The sequence below is a fragment of the Hyperolius riggenbachi genome, chromosome 8, assembly GCF_040937935.1.
Source record: "Hyperolius riggenbachi isolate aHypRig1 chromosome 8, aHypRig1.pri, whole genome shotgun sequence".
In the NCBI taxonomy this organism is placed as follows: Eukaryota; Metazoa; Chordata; class Amphibia; order Anura; family Hyperoliidae; genus Hyperolius; species Hyperolius riggenbachi.
In genome coordinates this window covers 39,354,317-39,378,363 of record NC_090653.1, presented here as the reverse complement: position 1 = coordinate 39,378,363, position 24,047 = coordinate 39,354,317, and the positions used below count along the sequence as shown (strand labels likewise).

The following is a 24,047-nucleotide window of genomic DNA, read 5'->3' as shown; positions in this document are numbered from 1 at the left end:
ATAACAATTGCACTGGAGTTAAAAAATAAGGCAAAGCTGTAAGTGAAGACTGTATTTTTGAACTTCTGATGTACACTAAAGGGAACCTGAAGTAAAAAAAAAAAAAGTGTCCCTAAGGGTTACTTACCTTCGATGGAAGAAGCCTCCTGCGGGTGGGTGCTGGGCGGCGTCACTCCCGGCTGGGGAGCCATCACATTCCCTGGAAAGGAGAGAAGGGCGAGAGAAATTGATCTACTAAATACAACTTCAGCAATCACCAAGCAAGGACTTTGATCCACATAGTCAGACGCCATGTTGGACTAGATTTTGGATCCAAAGGGCCTGGCACCCTTCTGGACTAGATCTGGCTGGCAATGGCTCCCCTAGTGGAGGCCATGTTTTCCCGTGTCAGACTATGACCGACAATGGGCATGAACTGGAACATGTCAAGGTCAAATCTATCCCAGCATGGCATCAGTCTATGTGGACCAAAGTGTCTGAAAAAGTCTAGCACTTTGATTTTGATCAGAATCAGAATCTTTGTTTCGCCAAGTGCGACCGAAGTCATACCCGGAATTGGTTGTGGTTCACATGGCAATAGAACAAAGACAGGATTGACACTAAGACGTTCACAGTGAAAACACGCAAAAAAGACAGGCAGGCAGTATGCAAGAAAAAAAATCGATGCTGTACAACATGCAGTTCGCACTTAATAGTCCGCACCAGGGAGTGGATTCGTCTAGCCCCGGGGATAAGCGGATTCGGCTATCCCTGGGGATAAGTAACATCACGCAGCACCTTGAATTGAGTTGATCTTAGAAGTGTATCAGGGTGACTGCTGAGATATGCAGGAACGGGCTCCCGTGAGCCCCATCCCAGAGTATTTGAGCTGAGTGGGACAAGAGCGCCCCTCGAGTGGCAGATCCCATGAATTGTAGTTACACCACTGGTTGGGGGGGGGGGGGGGGGGGGTTAAGTATAAAATACTTTCTTTAATTGCCTTTTAAAACCCAATGAAAACTAAATTGAGTGAAGCAAATTCTAACAGCAATCAAGATTATACATGAATATAAACAGCATGAAAAAGCAAAGTGGTGGGTGAACCATCTGTGCAGAGCTGTTTCTAGCTGCAATGGGGCCCCGGGGCAAAAGTAACTTGGGAGCCCCTTGATTTCCCCCTTCCTGACCACTGATGGACCTCCCCTCATGGCCAGCTGTGCTCCCCAGTCTTAGGTAGTCTCCCCCCTAGTATAGATGGCCAGAAGAGCCCCCCATGATTAGTTGTGCCCCCATAAATAGGTAGCCTCCCACCTCCGGTAGAGGAAGTCAGATGTGTCCCCACATGATTATTGTAGCCCCCCCCCCTTCCCCCAATATAGATAGCTAGATGTGTCCCCCAGGATGAAGTTGCCTCCCCCCATATGCAGTACGGTGGGCAGCGCAGCAGAAGGGCCCTGAGGGTACTACTCACATAGTCAGGAAGTCCAGAAAATCTTCTCTGCTTCACACAGTCACAGCGTCTCCTCTCTGACTCCTCCAGTGGTGCAGTACTGAGAGGTGCCACTAGAGGAGACACTGTGACTGAATGGACTGGAAAAGACTTTCTGGACTTCCTGACAATGCTGACAAGTGAGTAGTACACTCGGGGCCCTTCTGTTGCACTGCCCACCGCACAGCATTTTGGGGGGAGAGCACTCAGGGAGCTCCTGCCTCCTTTCCCTGCCTGCCGCTGCCTAACCACCTTCACCCACACAACACACGGCACATAAGAGGCTGCGACTGACCAAATCAATTTGCCTGGGGGGCCCCTATGGACTCTGGGGCCTGGGGGCAATTGCCCCCTTTGCCTGCATTGTAGCGCCGGCCCTGCATCTGTGCCATGGATCAAGTGTGTTTTGCAAGCTGCAGTACAGATCATTGCCTTTCCTCTTTGCATTCAGATAGGGGAGAGATGCAATCACTTGTGTCCATGTGACACCCAAAGTAGGAAGAACTACCAAACTACATTTTTCAGCATCTCTGCAATACAAAAGACACGTTGGGGTTGATACACTAAATTTTGGTGAAGTTGCTGTGTACAGGCAGCGCACAGCAATTATACCGATACTAACGACTGGTGTATAAAGCGTGTTTAGCAAACAGCCCGCCTCATGTTATCTGAAAGAGAAACTCTGACCAAAAATTTAACTTTATCCCAATCAGTAGCTGATACCCCCTTTTACATGAGAAATCTATTCCTTTTCACAAACAGACCATCAGGGGGTGCTGTATGACTGATATTGTGGTGAAACCGCTCCCACAAGTAACCCCTCCCATAAGAAAAGTTCAAACTTTTGTCAGTTTCCTGTCTGTGAACCTTGTTGCAATGTGGGAAATAACTGTTTACAGCTGTTTCCAACTGCCAAAAACCATGCAGCAGCTACATCACCTGCCAACAGTAAAATGTTCACTGGAGTTCCTCTTTAATAATGTGATTAGTAGTGTGAGTTGCGCCATTTGCGCGTTACACACCTGCCGTTAGTATCGAGCGCTACCTGTGCACAGCAACTTCATTGAAATTTAGTGTCCTTTATGTGAGGATGCAGACTTATATTTTACAGGAAGTAGGGGGTCCTTGGTGGAGAACTGTGCGGCATTTTCTCAAAACTTTGACATGATTTATTTACGGTAGAATGTCCTGCTGATATGTGTGTAATGAGGATTTAGTAACAGTTAGCAGAGCAGCAGGATCATCCACAAGGCAACCTAGGCAACTGCCTGGGGCCTAGTGGGCAGGGCAGTTTCTAGGCTAAATTGCACCCAGAGTGAGGGTGTAAAAATTGCGCCTCCCCCCCACAGACTCGGGAGCACTTACTCTTTAGGGACAGTCACATAGCCACAGGTCACAAGTAGATCTGCAGTGCCTACTTACAGTGACCAGCCGCTCACCCAGGAGGAAGCAGGGACCTGGAAAACACAAAGACGAAGAGAGCCCAGAAAGCCGACTCCTCCATGGGCACCACACACTGACAGTGTGCAGGACATCAGGTGTCATCATGCGGTGATGACGTGATGATGACCTGACGTCTGACGCAGGCAGCCCAGGAGGAGTCAAGGAAGTTGATTGAGCTGGTAATCTTCTTCCATTGGACCATGCGTTACCAGCTTCCTAGTGGTTATAGCCTTCTGCCTGGGCCCCCCCTTCTTCTACTTGCCGGGCTGCGCCCAGGGCGGTTGCCCTGCCAGTACTGCCCAAGAAACGGCCCTGCTAGTGGGTGTGAAGGGGCACAGCTGCCACCTTATCTGACCACTCTCCCACTGTATTTTACCAAAAAGACTATAGAAAAATGACGGCTAGTTCCTTTACCTTGTGGCGCAGATAAGAAAGGCAAAGGACAAATGGCACCACAATAGGTGGCAATAGTACAAGCCATAATTAGCGGAAAGCAGGTCAAATTATGGTGCGAAATAAATAGCGGGTGTGATAGATAGCGGGCGTCTAGTGCCTGTTATTTATCGGGCACCATAATTTAATCTCCCTGCTGGCCGCAAATCGTGACTTGTACTATTGCCTATGGAGGCGGGGGGTTAGTGGTAGGCAGCCGAGGAGTGTAGTCTGGGCTTAGGCACAGGTAGAGGGAGGGTTTAGTGTGAGAGAGGCAGGGGGCTTTGAGGCAGTGTGACAGCAGGTGACACAGGCAGAGGGAATTGTATACATTACCTGGTCCCTGATGATCCCGTCTTCTCTCCACTTCCTACCTATTTTGAATGAGTCCAGCAGCCAGCCAATCACCATGCGGCCTTAGTCCCCACATGGTGATTGGCTGGCTGCAGGACTCTTTCAAACTAAACAGGAAGTGGAGAGAAGACGGTATCGCCGGGGACCAGGTCATGTATCACATCTTACTACTAAAGTTATTTAACGTTTCAGGACATTTCTGAAACGTTAAATAACTTTAGTAGCAAGAACTTGAAGCCATTATCAGCATCACCCCGCGCCATTTTTACTTAGCGCCTTGGGCCTCACTTCATCTTAATCCATTTCTGACTGCTAGTAGTATGGTCTTGAATTGTGGCATTTGTTGTTACACTGTGAGGAAGCTTCCTACACATTGTGAAGTTCTGCTTTCAGAGCACTTTTTGCATAGAACACACATTGAGCTTGATTCACTAAACCATGATAACTCATATCACGGCCGTTTTTGCATGAGATTTCGCATTTACGCGATCGCAAATTTTTGCGCAAAAACATGCATTTTCGTGCGAAAATCCGCAATTGCGCGTGAAAATTCACGATCGCGCACAAACGCGAAAACAAGCGTGATTTGAGTTATCACGATTTAGTGGATCAAGCCCATTGAGTAAGGAAAGAAAATATAAAGGATTTAGCTAAACTATTATGTGACGTAGCAGAACACAGCAGAGGCACACAGAAGTGTATGGGGGTGGGGCGAGGGGCGGGGCCAGAACACTCACCGCAGCTGGTTCCCACAATACAGATTATGAAGATGATAGACACAATTGTTCCTTGTATCCCCATGGCGGTCTTCATGCTGGGGGATATGATGCCAGTGATGTCTTGTGTTTCTGTTCTGTGACAGAAAGGAAGAATGTCAGTGCTTTTCTTGGACTCTGGACTGGACTTACAGTATATATCAATTAAAAGAAATCGCAGCCCTCTCCTGGATTATAGGAGGCCGGTAGTGACAGACGGTGGTGTAGCAACAGGGGACGCAGAGGTAGCAACGGGACTGGGGACCCTGGACCAGAGGGGCCCATTAGGGGGCCTCCTTCATCCATCTTTTTAACTTTTCATTGGCGCTATACTAGTAATGAACACTTCTATATGTGCATTAAATAGTAGTAATGCTTAACTAACTGTCTCCTTGCTCTGATTACATCTCCTGAAACTATCATTGGTAGGTTTTGGGGCTTTATATCAATAGAGTACAAGGGGCCCCATGTAAAACTCGCACTGGGGCCCCAAGCTCCTCAGCTACGGCACTGGTGACAGATAAAACAAATACTAAATTCATGCACCCTAAAAACCAATCATGTTAAAGGGAACCAGAGAGGAACCCAAGGTGAAAAAATGAAAAAGCTCTTATACATGCCTGGGGCTTCCTCCAGTCCCATACGCCCGGATCGCTCCCACGCCGCCATCCTCTGCTGTTCGCAGCTACGAGAACGGGCTCCCTTCGCTGACGTCATCGGAGGAGAAGTGCGCCCTCTACGTATCTCTCCATACACTGCTGCAGAGATACGCAAAGAGCGCACTTCTGCTACGCTTAGACTGGCTCCGACTGACGGCAGAGTGGGGAGCTGGTTCTCGTAGCTGCGGGAAGAGGAGGAAGGCGGCGTGGGATCCATCAGCGCGTATGGGGCTGGAGGAAGCCCCAGGTATGTATAAAATCTTTATTTTTTTCAGCTATGGTTCCCTTTAAGTTTTTCAGTTTCACCTTTAACAAATAAATTCACTAATACAATGCAAAAAGGATGCAAATTCAAAAATGGTGTGCACACCTATGTATATTTTCAGTCGGGTCAAACCTATACCATGCAGTAACTAAAACTAGGAAATGTTGCTTGCAAGCTGTTATATTATCCACCAAAGTGGCTTCCATAAAAGTACAAGCATATCTGTGAATAAAATATATTTACATTACTGAAGAGACTGAGAGGATACATTAAAGTAAACCAGAGATCTTGTAAAGTAAAGATTTGATACTTACCCTGGGCTTCCTCCCATCTCAAAAACACTTCTGAGTCCCACGCTGTCCTCCCGCGGTCTGCCGTTCAGCTGCAATTAGCCCCAGTAACAGGCTAATCCTCATGCTTCTACACATAACTACAAAGACCAAATCAGCTAAAGAAAAAAAAAAAACTGATAAGAAAAAAACTAAAAATTACTGGCTTCTAAAATCCAGCAATGCAATGACTTAAAGCGACACTGAAGTGAAAAAAATATATGATATAATGATTTGCATGTGTAGTACAGCTAAGAAATAAAACATTAGAAGCCTAATATTGTTTCCAGTACAGGAAGAGTTAAGAAACTCCAGTTGTTATCTATGCAAAAGAGCCACTGATCTCTCCATGACTTTCAAAGTCGCAGAGAGCTCTGTCTTCTGAAGCTTGTTATCTCAACTGCCGGTCACTGTATCTTCTTTTTCCTGCAGAGGACAGATCAATAGTTCTCTGTCCTGCTCTTTAAAATCATTTAGAATGCTGAGTAGTGTGTAAACTGCAAATATTAGAGAATGATGCAATGTGTTATTAAAAAAAAAACACTATATAACTGAAAATAAGAATATGATAATATTTTCTTTGCTGCTAATGTTACTAAAGGTAGGATGTAAAATGTAGATAAATATAATTTAAAACCCAACCAAAACACCTGACACAAAGAACTACAGAACAAAGAAGATGGAAAATGAAGGGGTGGGGATTACATTATAAAAATGAAGGCAATTCCCCTAAAGAGAGACAGTTGGAATGTATGCAGTACTCATACATTTTTACAGCCAAAGGCCAGACTTTCCGGGGCCCTTAACTCTGTCTCTAGCAGGATAGTCTCTGGGTACACAGAAGGCCATACCTGGGCCCATATGCAATTCACTTTTTTCTCTTAGGTGATATTTTCCCCCTTGCCGTTCCAATTATTGTGGCAAGGGGGCAGCGCATCACTTTAAAAAAAAAAAAATTAAATCATGTAGCTGCGTACGTTAAAAAGGGGCGCTGGGAAAAAAGGGCGCGGGGTCTTAAACGATAAGCATGGATAACGTTTAAAAATGTATTGTACTGTATTTCGTTTAAAATTAATGTTTTATAAAGTTATAAATCATTAAATAATGTGCATTAAATCGGCAATTGTAAAAACGTTAATCTTTCGTTTAAATAGTGAAACGTATAATAACGTTTAAAAAAAAAATTACTAAGTAACCCTCCCTGTACCTACCCCTAACCCCTAGACCCCCCTGTTAGTGCCTAAACCTAAGACCCCCCTGTTGGTGCCTAAACCTAAGACCCCCTGTTGGTGCCTAAACCTAAGACCCCCCTGTTGGTGCCTAAACCTAAGACCCCCCTGTGATAAGCATTAATAACGTTTCAAAAACATATTGTGCGTTTTTTTCGTTTAAAAATAATGTAAAAAAAATAAAATTGTACTGTTTTTCGTTTAAAAATAATGTTTGAAAAAAATATTGTACTGTTTTTCGTTTAAAAATAATATTAAAAAATGTATAAATCATTAAATAATGTGTAATCATGAGAAGCAGTAATAAAACATTAAGTCTCCGGGCGCAGCTTTTAAAACGTTATTTTTCTCCGGCGCCCTTTTTTCCTATCAGGCGCCCATTAAACGATATTTATTATGGGAGTGAATGGCGGCGCCCGATTTGTCCACTAGCCTCCTGCGCCCTTTTTTACTGTTACCCATGTAGCTAGCCTAGTGCTAGCTACATGATAGCTGCTGAGCAGCGGCATCCCCCCACCCACTCCGATCGCTTCCGGCAACGACGTCGTGATGCCAGAAGCAGTCCCGATCCACCCATCAGCGCTGCCTGGCACTGATTGGCTAGGCTGCGCAAGGGGTCGGGGGGGGGGGGGGGGGCGGCGCAGTGCGGCGGGTAGCGGCGAATCGGCAGTGAATCGGTGGCGAGTGGCGGCGATCGCGTTATGCACGCAGCTAGCAAAGTGCTAGCTGCGTGCAATAGAATTTTTTTTTTAGAAAATCGGCCTGGCGGGCCCTGAGCAGTCCTCCTGCGCGGGTTACCCCGAGTTGAGCTCGGGGTAACCGGCAAGGAGGTTAATAAAATACCTTTTAAACCCTACAGCAAGGAAGAAAATACCAAAAAAATCAATTTGATAGTGCTTTTTCTACTGCTGTTAATACTTTTTAATTGCAAAATGCTGGAAAGTTCCTGAGTTGTCTCCTAGGAAATTATTTTTCATCTTTGATTTTTGAGCAATTTGCAATTAAAAAAGTACCAGAAAGAAGGAAAAAGTACTATCAAAATTATTTTGAGTATTTGTTCCTTGCTGGTGGTTTAAAAGGCATTTTATTATCAAGTTTGAAAATATCATCTAGGAGAAAACTGGGGCCCGTATGCGATTAAGTTTTCTTCTGACATGTGCACAACTTTTTTTTATTAAATTTTATCTGTGTATTTTTATTAATTTTTATATTCATCATATTTTATGTAATGAAAGTATAATGTTTTTATGTACAAGAACAAAGATGTCATGACCTTGGTTACCATGCTGCTGTCACCCGTACGCTCCAGTGACGCAACCGGATGTAGTATGGCCGCCGACCGGAAGTGATTTTCAGTGTGTTCGGGCGCTCCGGGTGGTGACATCGGCTTAGCATGGAGCAGGTGACTATGATTTTATTTCTATATATATGCCTCAGCCTGCCTGCTCTCGTATCCCCTGATGACGGCGGAAGGCCGAAACTAGTCGGGACGAGAGCGGGCTGGACATCACTGATCGTTTATCGATGTACCATAGTACCACAAGGGTGGGAAGCGAATAGTCCTGAGGGGGTCCTATACTGGCATAGGACCCTCCTGATGTAAGTGTTCCTGTTATCTTCAATTGATGTGCCTTGTATGGAAGAATAAAAGTTTTTATTGATATCCACTGAGAGAAATCCTTCTCTGCTTCTCTATTTTTGGTGCACGAGTCACATAGGAGGAATGCAGTTCTAAAGTATTATCTCTGGAGGTGGATTGAATTGGATTGCCTGTTTGCTTGAGACAACATAATTCCTGGCGCTGTGACATTGTATGTTTGATGTGCACAACTTGTCTATAAAATAACTTTTGAACCACTAACCTATAAAATACCTCCAAATAATCCACTAATAAAATACTGTATATTCTGGCGTATAAGACTACTTTTTAACCCTTGAAAATATTCTGAAAAGTCAGGGGTCGTCTTATACGCCGGGTGTCATTGATGCCGGGTGATACGCCCTATCCTGTTACCGCCTCTCAGATCTCCATGCTGAGGGAGCGCAATCTATTCTTCCATACCGCTCTGAACAGGTAGACAAGGAGAGCTGACCAATGCAACAAGTCAATTGACTATATACTGTTATATACTGGGTAACCCATACAGTACTGCACCAGTATCTGTTCATACACAGCACCAGTACATGATTTTTTTTATTTTTATTTTAATTTGGTGTGCGTTGCAAGAGGGGTAGTCTTATACGGTGAGTATATCCCAAACTCTATATTTTAACTGGAAAAGTTGGGGGGTCGTCTTATACGCCCAGTCATCTTATACGCCGGAATATACGGTACCTATAAAACACCTTTTAAACCACTAACCACCACTAAGTAAGAAAATACTCAAAATCATTTTGACAGTACTTTTTCACCAACTTTTGGTACTTTTTAATTGCAAAGGGCTGAAAAATGATTTTAGATACAAGATACATTTTCATCTTTGATTTTAAATAACTTTTTCGCATTTTATAATGGAAAAAGTACCAAAAAGGTAGGTAAAAAAGTGCCGTCAAAATTATTGTGAGTATTTGTTTGCTAGTTGGTGGTTTGAAAGGTATTTTATTGACAAGTTGTAAAAATTTCACCTAGGAGAAAACACAGGTGAAAAAGTGAATTGCATATGGTCCCTGGTGTTATTGCCCCAGCACAGAGCACCCCTTACCTCCTGCTGTCTGTAGCCCTGTAGCACTGCAGAGTAGAAAGAATACTGAAGTTTGCTGTAACTTGCAGAGGAGTTTCAGAAGATAAGTGCAGGTCAGAAGGGGTGAGAAATATAAAGCTGTTTTTTAAGATATATGATGATTCATATGACCTTATACAGCTGATCCACTGATCTACAGTCATGTGACTATGTTGTCAGAGAGCAGAGAAGTGAATAAAAAAAAAAAAAAAAAAACACAAAAAGAGAACAGTGTGTGTTCCTGAGAGAAACCAAAGCCGGGTGTCTGTGTGCAGTTTATCCTCCATCAAATATCTGATGTAACTCTCAAGATAAGATTAGAAAGCAGCATCAGGCCGATTAGTCCACCTCTTAAGGTGCCCATACACTCGTCAGATTGGCAGCAGATAGATAAGAAATGCATCTCATGATCTATCTGATGCGTTTTTAGAACATTTTTTACCAGGATAGAATTCCAATAGATTTCAGTTTGAAATCTATTGAAATTCGATCTGATGGCATTTTTTTGCCATCAGATTTCCATTAAGGCCAATGCAAACTGATAAGCAATCTCATCAGATCGACCTAAATTTTCCACCCTGCAAGTTCGATGGAAATCCATCGAAATCGGCCGTCGATCGGTCGATTGGCCAACCGATTTGCAATCGATTGATCGATCGATCGGGATCGATCGGTCGGCCAGAAAATCGGCTGAGTGTATGGGCTGCTTTAGGCTACTATCCCACCAAGACGTTATGGTCGCATAACGTACCCCTAACGCAACGCATGGTGGTGTTGAAGTTGGACGTCAGATTGAGCTGCGTTATGCAGCTCTCAAAGCAGCCGCTCCAGGTTAGTGATAGGAAGTCCGGATCTTTTTAAGGATTCGGATCATTTGAATCGGATCATTGAAAAGATCCGGATCTTTGAACCGAATCATTTGAATCATTTTACTAGGGAAGCAGACTGGGTGAAATGACTAGCAGAACAGGACTTTCCCTGCACTGTACATTCTGTATGTTCCTGTTTCTTCCAGACAGACATCCACTGTGAACTGAATTGTTCATTGTGATGATCCGGATGATTCGACTCACAAAAAAGATCCTGATCAAATGAACGATTCGTTCATGATCCGGACAACACTAGGAGTTCCACCAAGAGTCACCACAGTGCAGTGAATATCAATTAGCCATGTGGCTGGCCACGGAGGAGGGGGGGAGACCTCCTCATCCAACATTACTGAGCATGTGCAAACAGTCTAACGCTGCTTAGCCCAGTATAACTTACAGCATGCAGCACTTTGTTTAAACGTGCAGCGTTACTATGTAACGCAACGTGGGCACCTGTGAACAGCACATTGATTTTACAGTGCTGTGAGTTAGGCTGCGTTACTGGCTGCTGTAACGTGGGACTTTAACGTCCCACTGTAAAACCAGCCTTAAATCAAAATGGTAACAGGTTATGGGCCCAGGAGAAAGGGAACAGACCCATGCAATAGACAGCATTTGGAGTTGAGAAGAATTACCGTATGCTGTGGGAGACAACATTCCTAGGACATCTCTGCTTGATGACCATCCTATATGAACCTTCAGATAACATAGACCCAGTTGTAGACAGGAATAAGAAGGAGGGGGCTTATGCTGAGCTAATTCATTTCCTGGATGACAAAAGTCTGTCTCTTATAATGAGAAAATCAGCTGATGATGGTAGGAAAGCACTGAAAATTCTTTAGGATCATTATGCTGGCAGAGGTTAGCCACGTATTTTAACCTTATATACAAAACTAAACTAACATCCCTTCGGAAAGCTGAAAGGGAAAGTGTTACAGATTATATCATACACTCAGAAACAGCTATTATGGCACTTACAGTAGAAATTTAGGAGAGACCCTCAACAATGGACTAATAGTTGCTTTGATTCTGAAAGGCCTACCTGAATCATTTAAACCCTTTGCCATCCATATAACACAAGGAAAAGAAGAAATATATTTTACTGAGTTTAAAACCCAGTTAAGGATTTTTGAGGACACTGAAAAATATTGTACCAGCACAAGTACTGATAACGTAATGAAGACCAGCACCCTATACAGCACTATAGCTGTAGTCATTTACATAGTTACATATAGTTATATTGTTATTTGGGTTGAAAAAAGACATGTCCATCGAGTTTAACCAGAAAACGAAGTACAACTCCAGCCTGCTCCCTCACATATCCCTGTTGATCCAGAGGAAGGCAAAAAACCCTTACAAGGCATGGTCCAATTAGCCCCGAAAGGGGAAAAATTCCTTCCCGACTCCAGATGGCAATCAGATAAAATCCCTGGATCAACACCACCGGGCATTTCCTAGTAATTTTAGCCATGGATGTCTTTCAACGCAAGGAAAGCATCTAAGCGCCCTTTAAATACAGATATAGAATTTGCCATAACTATGTCCTGTGGCAATGCATTCCACATTTTGATCACTCTTACTGTAAAGAACCTTTTCCTAAATAAATGATTAAAATGTGTTTTCCTCCATGCGCATAAAAGTCACAAAGCCAATGCATGCCCAAGTAGACTGAATAAAAGGAGGGCACAGTGGTGTAATCATTGCAAGAGCCCTACTCACAGTGAGACATTGTGCAGTCCATAATAAATTACTATCTGTTCTCAGAAATAGTAAGTTTTTGACTATTTTTTGACTAATTGTCTATTCCAGAATAGGGCATACTTTCTTGGTTGTGTTGAGTTTAAACCTAGGATAGAAACCCAAACCTCCACTTTTAACATCTGAATCCCCATATTGCTTCTCTGGTGGTCTAGCGCCCTCTCCCTCCCCCACAATGCATTTCCTGGTGATTAGTGATCTCTCTTCCTTCCCTTTCTCCCTCCCGCATTCAGCATTCCCTGGTGTCCAGTTGTCCCCTTTCCCTGCCTCATGCAGCGTTACCTGGTTTTTAGTGGTCCCCTCTCCCTCCACCACACAGCATACCTGGTGTCTACTGGCCCTTCCTTCCCTACACAGCGGATCTAGTGTCTAGTGGTCCCCTCTCCCTTATATAGCATTCCCTAGTGTCCAGTGGTCCCCCCTCCCAACCTCATACAGCCAGTGTGCCTGGTGTTTAGTTGTCCCCTCTACTTCATACAGTGTACCTGGTGTATAGTGTTCCCCTTACCTCATACAGTGTGTCTGGTGTTTAGTGGCCCCCCTACCTCATACAGCATACCTGGTGTCTAGGGGGACTTTCCTCTTCCATACAACATGCCTGGTGTCTAGTGGTTCCTATCACAGACCCCCTAGTGGCCGGACCGCTCAAAGCCTTCCAATTATTTCAACCCACAGACTGTCCATCCTCTTGGACGCAATTGATGAGCTGAAACAGCTGAAATTTGACCGCAGACAGGTTAGAAAGGAGCTTGCGAGCTGCAGTAACACAAACTACACACTTTTTCAGGGTACAAAGCTGCCGCCACCTCTGTAAAGGACAGATGACCTAACCTCACTGAATCTAAGACCTGTGAATAAAAAACAGTTAAAACACACTAATCTGGCAATTACGAACAGTGTAGCGTCTCTCCAGAAAGCTAGGATTCGAACTGTGTGTCTGAATAGTAGGTGCAGCTGAGAAATAAGTTACTTTAGAAGTCTTTTATTATAATGCAATATAAATAATTAATATATACAGAAAATCATAGTAACAAATAGACAATGATAACGCAGTGTAAAACAAAAAGAGAAAGAAATAAATGAATACTTAAGTTCAGATGAAATCTGTCCCTTTGTCGAAGCAAGTCAAAGTCCTTTGTTCCAGATCAGAGCTCAAACAAGATGGCCGCTAGCTCGGTCCTCAAGCTAGCAGCATGCTCTCATGACGGTGGTAAGATGAAGGACTGGGGTGGAGACCAGTCGAGTCCTTTTGAATGACCCAGCTTTTCGGGCGGGATCTCAGGGTCAGCCCCTGGGCTAGACTGGGTGTTATTACCCTTTTGGGCGGAACGTTTGAGTCCATGAAATATGACATTTCCATATTTCAGCGCACACTCTTTGCAACACAAATAACAATCACAGATTCATAATCCTCAGAATATGACAATTCCTATGATATCAAACATGACTACCGTATGATGTTCAGCTCCTGAGAAGTTTAATAACTTGGTTGTGGCTTACCCCCGCCCCTCAATATTGGTATCAAAATGCTCAGCAAGACACCAGAAACCAAATGATACGACTCCCATAACTATCCTAGGTACGATATTGCTTAAAGAAGCCAAAATCATACATCACATCTTTTTCCAATCTGCTCTCAGCGGAGCCAGCAAGTCTTGTCTCCTGCTAAGTCAAAGCTGTTGCTGGCTTCCTCTACTGACAAGATAGCCATTTGGTGCTGCTGCTGGCAGCGCTTTTACACCTTGGTGTCATTGGCCCATGAAGGAAGCTCCTTTTGAACCAGTTAATTGAACACAAACATTGGCCTGATCAGAGACAAAAGTATTTCATGAAAAGAAAGCTCTACCAGCTACAAAAAAGAACAGACCCCAAGGCCCTGCACTCTGCTAGGACTACCCATCCAATTTGGATTGTCCCGTTAATCACAATCGGTGCATAAAAAAGATTGCAATTGTGTTTTTTCATGGCTGTTCCATGACAGTCCCACCTCCACCTATACACTGTACCTAGTGATCAGTGGTCTCCTCTCCCTCTCCCATAGTGCTTCCTGTTATCTAGTGGCCGCACACCCTCCCTGTGTCACCAAACCTCAGTGACACAGTCACAAAGCCATGGGCCCAAGTTCTTTACTATGATGCCTGCCCTCACCCTTCCCCCCAGCAATGCATCATTAAATGCAGGACATCCAAAAAAATCACTTGATAAGGGCAGGAACCATGTAAGAGAGGTGTAAGCAGAGGGGAAAGGAATGGTTTTTAAATGATCACTACTTCTCAAAGCACTTATAGAGGTGATCATTGCCATGACCGCACCAATGCACCAACCACAAGAGCTAATGCAGTGACTGGAGAGAGGGCCCCATACGAACCCCTTAGGTCCAGGGGCCCTGGTGAAGGCACAACCTCTGCATCCCTTCTTGCTACACTACTGGGTCCTCCCTTTCCCCAAATATCACTGACATTCTTGCAGCCTTCTTCCCCACTTATTGCCTTAAAGGACTTCCGAGGCCAAAATGAAGAAAATTACACTATACCTTTTTATTAGCAGAATCCACGGAGGACGTCCTGCACGTCCCCTGCTCCGTTCCGCCATCAATGCAGGCCTTTCCATTCCCCCAGGGCATGGCCCGACTTCACCGAACGGGTCGCATCGATTCCACCTCTAAGATGGCCGCCGCCTTGATCCGCGATGGGGCAGTACGCTTTGCCGCGAGTGCGACTGCGCAGCCTTTAGCCCGCCTCCGGATCAAGGTGGCGGCCATCTTAGAGGTGGAATCGATGCGACCCGTTCGGTGGGGTCGGGCCATGCCCTGGGGAAACGGAAAGGCCTGCATTGATGGCGGAATGGAGTGGGGGACGTGCAGGACGTCCTCCGTGGATTCTGCTAATAAAAAGGTATAGTGTAATTTTCTTCATTTTGGCCTCGGAAGTCCTTTAATATGGCTTGTGCTGTGCCCAACAGCCTCATATTTGCTAGTAATAATAAAAAGACAGAAAATAGACAGATGGAACAGAGAGCTCTAAAATGGGACAGAACAAACATTCCCAGCAGGGAGGAAATAAGGAGAATGTTACCATACTTCCTAGAAACCACTTTACAATCTGTTAGGCAGATGCCTGAGCAGTAATGTCTACGTATGATTATCAGTAATAGCACATTGTGAGGTTAAGGACTCGCCCCAGGGCGGGGAATTAAATATGCCAGTTCAGTGACAGCATTATAGATCGGATACACGTAACACATCATACAGCAACTACGCAGGAACAGAGCTCTCGTGGCTCAGAGTCAGGGGTGACCTCATTTAAGCCTGGACAGGAAACCGTCACCACAATTCCCCTGGCACCGTGTGTCTTCAGTCTGCAGACTGAGAATCGCTGCCTGATTCATCCAGTAGGCAGCCCAGTAACTTTATAAGTCTGGGCAGGCCAGCCACATGCACCCCATCGCGCTCCCATCGCTGGGAGAGTTGTGTGCCTGCGCATCTCCATTGGGTAGAGTCTCCTAATTTAGTGCTTTAAAGAGAAACTGTGACCAAGAATTGAACTTCATCCCAATCAGTAGTTGATACCCCCTTTTACATGAGAAATCTATTCCTTTTCACAAACAGATCATTAGGGGGCTCTGTATGGCTGATATTGTGGTGAAACCCCTCCTACAAGAAACTCTGAGAACCATGGTCCTGGCAGTTTCCTGTCTGTGAACCTTGTTGCATTGTGGGAAATAGCTGTTTACAGCAGTTTCCAACTGCCAAAGAAGCAAGCAGCAGCTACATCACCTGCCAGCAGTAAAAATGTAACCATGTAATAAATGTCAGAATGTAAATCAGGGATTTAAAACATTTTACAATGGGCAAACACTGATTAAATCATTTATACATAATTATTGTAAAAATGAAGCACTTTTTTATTACATTATTTTCACTGGAGTTCCTCTTTTCCACGAGGTCACATTGATGGGTTCTGAGGTCTGTTCCACACTGCTGGTTATTAAAAAACATCTTCTTCCTGGATCATTGTAAACATTTCATCAAGCATTTATAAACATTGCTAACTTTTTTCCCCTTGCTCTGTCTCTGCCAGCCCTACCTGAAACTGAATTAGGGCTGTCATGATGACATGGACCGGTATGAATGATGCACAGGCTAAACATAGAAGTAAAGATGAACAAATTAATAATTTTAGCGGAATGTTGCCACAGCTGGAACAAAGCTTAAAGAGGTACTGTAACGTCCTTAATAACTCACTGCCAGTGCATAGCTCACATACACTTTAGAAGGAAAAACCGGGTCTTTCCAGGAAAATAATGCAAAAATAAAATGTTATTGTAACTTTAAGACAGTAGCCCCGCCCACCTCAAGATGCCCATCCGCGGCTGGCCGGCTGCATATTATTTAACCCAGGACGCACAGCCTTCTGGGTCTGACAGTTGTTAACAAAAAAAAAAAAGCCAGGCTTGCCGTCTAGAGATGGGAAGTTCGGATCTTTTCAATGATCCGGATGATTCGAATCGGATCATTGAAGAGATCCGGATCTTTGATCCGAATCTCGGATCATTTTACTAGCAGAAGCATTCGGGGGTGAAATGAACAGCAGGACAGGTCTGTGGACAGGAGAAGGGGAGGGAGTGGACACACAGAGAAGGGGAGAAGATGGACAGAGGGCAGGGAGTGGACAGAGATGGGAGGAGGGACGAGCAGAGAGCAGAAATGTTTGCACGTAATACCCACATGCTGCAATCATATGCATTACATATATTTCACCTATATGCTCATCTGTATACTTTGAAAGAAAAGGTCGCACAGTGAAAGAAAGCATTCCCAGAAGCATTCCCAGAAGTGAAGTGCAGCTGTTTAGTGCAGAGTGCAGGAGGATTATATTGCCTTTCAATCACACTGTCTGCAAAGTTACTGAGCTGTGCTGAGCCAAAAGCTTCCCATGTGTTCACTGTGCAGCACTACGGAACAGACAGTCTGTAATGAGCAGCACATTGCAGCCAGTATGTGTGCTCTACACATATCTGGCAGTGGCACCCATGTCCCCTCTCTCTCATCTACCTGTCTCCCTGCAAGGCTGCCTCCCTTCCAACAGAGCGATCCATCTCTGCTCTGCTTCCAAGACCCCGCTGCCCGCTGAGAGGGGGCGTGTCGCTCCTGGCCCCGCCCCTTTTGCGATCCGAATCACTCATTTTGATGATTCGGATGATCGACTCATAAAATAGATTCGGATCAAAGATCCGAATCGTTCATGATCCGGACAACACTATTGCCGTCATCTCTGCAGGACAAGCCTTTGCGCGGCAGAGAAAGAGACAGCAGGAGTTGGAGAGATGATTTGTAGTAGAGCTGAGCTCTGAAGTGCAGTCAGATGCTGGGAAAGCAGAGCTGGAAGACGGAACTCTGGAAGAGTGCTCTATAGCAATCCCCCTCCCTACCCCCCTCCTCTCCGGAGGTGCTGAACTGTATCAGGGCTGAGAGAGAGCAATCAGCTCATCAGCCTGCAAGTGCCTGTGCATGTCTCATATTACCAATGCACTGCACCACAGCATGGAAGCTTGGCAGTGTCCAGCAAGTGAGACAGTTTAGTGAGTCTGAACAAGGTGCATAGTGCTCTGAGTGTACTAGCTGCAGCCTTCTGGTGTGTATGTTGTGTGGTGTGTGAGTGCAGTGAGTTGCTGTTGTGGTTTCTGGAGTGCCGGAGGGCTTGTGAGGTCAGGGTGTGAGTGTGTGTTTTGTAGTGTAGTGTAATCTCTGAGTTTCTGTCATGGGGTTTTGAGTGCAATGAATTGCTGTTGTGGTTCCTGGAGTGTGTGTGTGTGTGTACAGTGTGTGTGTATTTTGTAGTGTGTCTTTAAACCCTCCCCCCATCCTTTCCCAATCCTAGTCTTCTATGTGTATACTAGTGTTGTCCGGATCATGAACGATTCGGATCTTTGATCCGAATCTATTTTGTGAGTCGAATCACCAAAATGAGTGATTCGGATCTCAAAAGGGGTGGGGCCAGGAGCGACACGCCCCCCCTCTCAGCGGGCAGCGGGGTCCTGGAAGCAGAGCAGAGATGGATCGCTCTGTTGGAGGGGAGCCAGGGACAGGTAGATGAGAGAGAGGGGACATGGGTGCCACTGCCAGATATGTGTAGAGCACACATACTGGCTATAATGTGCTGCTGATTATAGGCTGTCTGTTCCGCAGTTGTGCAGTGAACACATTGGAAACTTTTGGCTCAGCTCAGCACAGCTCAGTAACTTTGCAGGCACTGTGATTGCAGCGCAATATGATCCTCCTGCACTCGCTCTAAACACCTGCACTTATCTTCTGGGAATGCTTTCTTTCACTGTGCGACGTTTGCATTCAGAGTATACAGATGAACATATAGGTGAAATATATGTAAAGCATATGACTTCAGCATGTGGGTATTGTGTGCAAACAAACATTTCTGCTCTCTGCTCGTCCCTCCTCCCATCTCTGTCCACTCCCTGCCCTCTGTCCATCTTCTCCCCTTCTCTGTGTGTCCACCCCCCTCCCCTTCTCCTGTCCTGCTAGTCATTTCACCCCTGAAATGCTTCCGTAGTAAAATGATCCGAGATTCGGATCAAAGATCTGGATCTTTTCAATGATCCGATTCGAATCATCAGGATCATTGAAAAGATCCGAACTTCACATCTCTAGTGTATACACACACACACACACACACACTTGAAGGGTCATAACTAATACGCTGGCCCCTTCTCCTGCCTGCGCACGCTAATAAATAGGTGTCCTGCATGCACTGTCCCCGCATTTACCCCCCCCCCCCCATCCGCATGTGTGCAGATTCTATCTCTCTCCTGTATATTGCAGAGTAGTGTGGCTGGAACAAGGTAAAGCATGAATCTCCGCTGCCCCACTACTCTGCAAGGTCAGAGGGGTATTCAGGGGATTCTGATGACCGGGAAGGGGGGATGATTACAGCTGAGATAAGTGAATTTGGCTGCATTACAGACCTTACCTGTCTTTAGAGACAAATACTTCTTTAAGGGGTTCTGTGGGGGGGGGGGGGGGGGGTTGAAAATAAAAACGGACACTTACCTGGGACTTCTATCGGCCCCCTGCAGCTGTAATGTCCCACGCCGTCCTCCTCCGATCCGCCGTTCTCCGTTGTCGGTCCTGGTCTGATAATCATCTAAGAAGACGAATAGTGCTCACTCCCGTGCGCACCATTGGGAGCTTACTGTGCAGGCGCAGTATGAAGTTTTCTTGTACAGCGCCTTTGCATTAAGCTCCCGATGGCGCGCGCGGGAGTGAGCGCAGCCGCAGTCTAAGTTGTCTAACTCACATACATTTAGATAGATAGATAGAGAAGAAGGCTTGTTAAAGGAGTTATCAACCTAAAATAAAAAAAATGAGCTTTACTCACCTGGGGCTTTCTCCAGCCCCTTACTGCCGACTGTCCTACTCTGACTGCTCCACATTCTGCCACCGTCCTGGGCTCCCCGCACAGTGCAGAGGCCGACTACGGGGTCGGCCTTACTGCGCCTGCGTGAAGCACCGCTGTCAATCATCGCCACGTGGTCCACGGCGCACTGCGCAGGCGCAGTAGTTCTGCATCTGCGCAGTGCGCTGCGGACCACGAGGCAATGATTGACAGTGGCGGTTCACGCAGGCGCAGTAAGGCCGACCCCACGGTCGGCCTCTGCACCCTGCAGCGAGACCGGGACAGCGGCGGGGAGCAGAGAGGTCGGCGTTGAACAGTCGGCTGCAAGGGGCTGGAGAAAGCCCCAGGTGAGTAAAGCAATTTTTTTTATTTTAGGCTGATAACTCCTTTAACAGGTGGGCATTGAGGACCTGATCTGCTTTCTTCTCTATTCATCACAGTAAAATACCCTTTTTCCATTCATTTACCCTGGTGCAATTACTTTACTAATGCTAGGTACACACCATAGATTTTACTGGCAGATTTTTTTCCAACATGTCCAATCTGAATTTTGATCGATTTTTGTTCACTTCTATTGGAATCGTTCTAAAAATCGATGGAAATTCAGATTGGACATGTTGGAAAAAAATCGATCTGGCAGATAAATCTGCCAAAAAATTGTATGGTGTGTACCTAGCATAAAACTGCTTTACAACAACCATTCAATTTTGTATGTATATACAGACAAAACGCCCTTCTCTTACAGCTAGTTCTCTAACTGCACTTCTGTCCACACATGCATTGGGTGCCTTCTGATGACATCAGTCAGCTAAAAAAAAAAAAAAAAGGTGGTTACAGCCTTCACTGTATAACAGTTACAACTGCTGGAATAAAGGGAAAAAAAACTGTTACTCTGCCAGGAGTTAAAATGGTTCGCCCCAGGCATTTTTACTGGACATTGCTGAGAGGTTGCTTACAGTTCCTCTTTAAAGAGTACCTGTAAGAGTCACCTGAAGGGAAAAAGTGCCAGGGTGGGGGGTCACAGCACACAGTATCAGCTTTCCCTCTGGCTCCGGTGGAAGTAGTTGAGCCAGATCGGGTCTGCTCTACTACACAATAGAATGGACCCAATCAAGCTAAGCTATTTCTGACGGAGCCTGAGGGGTAATCTGCTACTGTGCATGCGTGCAGCGATGTAGGTAGTTGTTATTGTTTACAATTTCTCCTTTAGCAATACAGACAATTCGGTCAATCTGATTAAATTGGTGAGAAATTGCTACAGCATTTGGCCTGCTTAATTGACCGCAATTTCCATTCAAAATCGCTTAACTGAGTTTATTGGTCTGGGCGGAAAATGTTGGTAGAATGGTGGCGGATCGAGAGTGTGTTGCTAGCAGTGTTCGATCCGGCGACCAACAAGAGGGTACTTTCACCTGTGTGCTGCATGGCCCGGTCACTGCTGGTCCCCGGCGTCCCTCTCACTTCCTGTCCCCGGGAGCCTGTGTGACGTAACACTATGGGCCTCCTGTGGTCACAGCAACCCTAGTGTCTGTCCCCTGCATTACACTACACATGTGCCAGGGCCAGGGGACAAGAAGTGAAGAGCAGCAGCTGGCAGGGACCAGCAGACTGGGACCAGAAGAGGCAGTGACGATAAGGGAAGGGGGGGGGGGGGGGGACGTGGGACCCTGGCAGGCACACAGATTTTCAAAGATTTCATAATAAAATTGAATGAAAATCTGTGTCCATTGTGTGGGGGCAAACAAGAAGACAAATCCTCTCCCTGATCAGATAATGATCGGAGAGGGATCTATCTGCTGAAATCGACCAGTGTATGGCCATCTTAAAGCGGACCCAAACCAAACATTTTTTTTAATTAAAAATATTTAGTTGCACCACCAGTGGCGTAGCTAAGGAGCTGTGGGCCCCGATGCAAGTTTTACAATGGGGCCCCCCAAGCACTCTATACATAACAATTTATACGGCGCACCAAAATCTGCCAATGGCAACTACAGTGTCAGAGGTGCAAGAAGGGGATGGGGAACAGTTTGTTAATGATTACCACTATTCAAAGTATCTACAGAAGTCATTACTATGCGCATAGGACCAATAGAGAGCTAATTCTGTAGTTAAGGAAGGGCCCTTCGGGGCCCCTCTGGCCCAAGGGCCCCGATGCGGTCGCTACCTCTGCACCCCCTATTGCTACGCCCCTGTGCACCACTCTGACACATACAAAGATAAATAAACACTCCTTCAAGCCTATGAGCATTTCAGTGCATGCTTTTCACCCTTCTCTTTTCATAACTATGGTTATACTGGGGGCAGCCATTAGCAATTCCTCCATTGCTGGACACCACCTACTTCACCAGTTTGCCGGATTTTGTCCCGGCAATTTGAAAGGAAGGGAGGGGTTCCTCCAATAAATGTAAAATATTTTATATTTGTCATCATGCAGCTGAAAAAAGGCTGCTATTTACTATTATAATTTAGAAAATAGATTTTATTTCTGAAATCTTGTATTTTTAATTTGGGTCCACTTTAAGTGAAGAGGAAGGGAGAATTGAGCAGACCTGAAGACTCTAAAAAAAAGTTTCACTTACCTGGGGCTTCTGCCAGCCCCCTGCAGCTGCCCTGTGTCCACGATGTTACCAAATGATCCTCTGGTCCCCCGCCACGGCTCACTTTCGCTCTTGCTGACTTGCAAGTCAACGTTCACTGTGTCTGCGCGGCCCTGGCGGTGAACGTCCTCATACATGTATGAGAAAATCTCTACTGCGTCTGCACAGTACGCTCCAGGGGATGGGAGTGCAAGCAAGGACATGCGCAACCAGCGTTGCGCGGGCACAGTGGACGGCGATTGAAGAAAGCGAAAGTGAGTCGGACGCGGGACTGGAGGATTGTTTGGTAATTTCACAGGCACAGGGCTGCTGCAGGGGGCTGGCAGAAGCCCCAGGTAAGTGAAACTCTTTTTTTCAGAGTTTCATTTAAAGTGGACCTGAACTCTTGCACAGGACAGAAGGAAAATCTAGAGAAATGCACCCTGTATGTATTTAAAGAGGTTAGCTAGTCTAATTCCCCCTCATCTGTGTCTAATCACACGAGCCACAGCAGATAAGTTATTTAACAGCACAGGATGTTAATAATATGTCTGCTTCCGTGAAATCAGGAAGTAGAAACAGTGCAGATTTAGTGCAGGATTTTCATCAGCTGTAACAAAGACATGTTTTTCTTTAACGACTTGAGGACCACAGTGCTAAATCCCCCTAAAGACCAGACCATGTTTTACTAAAATGGCCACTGCAGCTTTAAGGGCTCGTTGCAGGGCCGCACAACACAGCACACAAGCAGTGGTGTAGCTAAGGAGCTGTGGGCCCTGATGCAAGTTTTACAATGGGGCCCCCCAAGCACTCTATACATAACAATTAATAGGGCACACCAAAACCTGCCAATGGCAACTACAGTGTCAGAGGTGCAAGAAGGGGATGGGAAACCGTTTGTTAATGATTACCACCATTTAACCCTCCTGGCGGTTTGCTAAAAAATCGCCAGGGGGCAGCAAATCTTTTTTTTTTAATTTTTTTTTTTTTTCATGTAGCGAGACAAAGTCTCGCTACATGATAGCCGCGATCGGCTATCATTCAAAGAACGGGATCTCCTGGAGGGCTTCCCCCGTCGCCATGGCGACGGGGCGGGATGACGTCACCGACGTCAACGACGTTGTGACGTCATAGGGGATTCCGATCCACCCCATAGAGCTGCCTGGCACTGATTGGCCAGGCAGCGCACGGGGTCTGGGGGGGGGGCGGCTGCGGCGCGACGGATAGCGGCGGATCGGCGGGTAGCGGCGGCGATCGGGCACTGCACGCAGCTAGCAAAGTGCTAGCTGCGTGCAGCAAAAAAAATTTATGCAAATCGGCCCAGCGGGGCCTGAGCGGTGCCTTCCGGCGGCATAGCCCGAGCTCAGCTCGGGCTTACCGCCAGGAAGGTTAATGTATCTAGAGAAGTGATTATTATGAGCACAGGACCAGTAGAGAGCTAATACTGTAGTTGAGGGAGGGCCCTTCGGGGCCCCTCTGACCCAAGGGCCCGATGCGGTCGCAATCTCTGCAATCCCTATTGCTAGGCCCCTGCACACAAGTGATTCTCCCCCCCCCCCCCTTTTCTCCCCACCAACAGAGCTTTCTGTTGGTGGGGTCTGATCGCTCCCCCAGTGTTTATTTTTTTTGCCAAATATTTATTGATTTTTTTTTTTATTAAAAAGGGTGTTTTACTTTAATGTTGCCTCCCTCTCTCCCACTCTCCCCCGCCAGCCAATCACTTCAGCCTATGACAGATAATCACTCTGGTGCCAACGGAGGGGACAGCCGTGTCTCACTGC

General features: G+C 45.9%; 1 protein-coding gene across 1 annotated transcript in view; it reads right to left on the bottom strand.

Moving 5' to 3' along the window:
* Positions 1 to 22,424, bottom strand: part of LOC137527286 (uncharacterized) — a 45,497-nt gene extending 23,073 nt beyond the window's left edge. The window contains exons 1-4 of the mRNA XM_068247795.1: positions 22,270 to 22,424; positions 9,637 to 9,753; positions 4,435 to 4,550; positions 128 to 199 (exon numbers count right to left, since the gene is read on the bottom strand). Coding sequence (XP_068103896.1) covers positions 128 to 199; positions 4,435 to 4,550; positions 9,637 to 9,753; positions 22,270 to 22,424 — 460 coding nt within the window. The remainder of the gene's footprint in view (positions 1 to 127; positions 200 to 4,434; positions 4,551 to 9,636; positions 9,754 to 22,269) is intronic.
* Between the last annotated feature and the right edge of the window lie 1,623 nt (positions 22,425 to 24,047).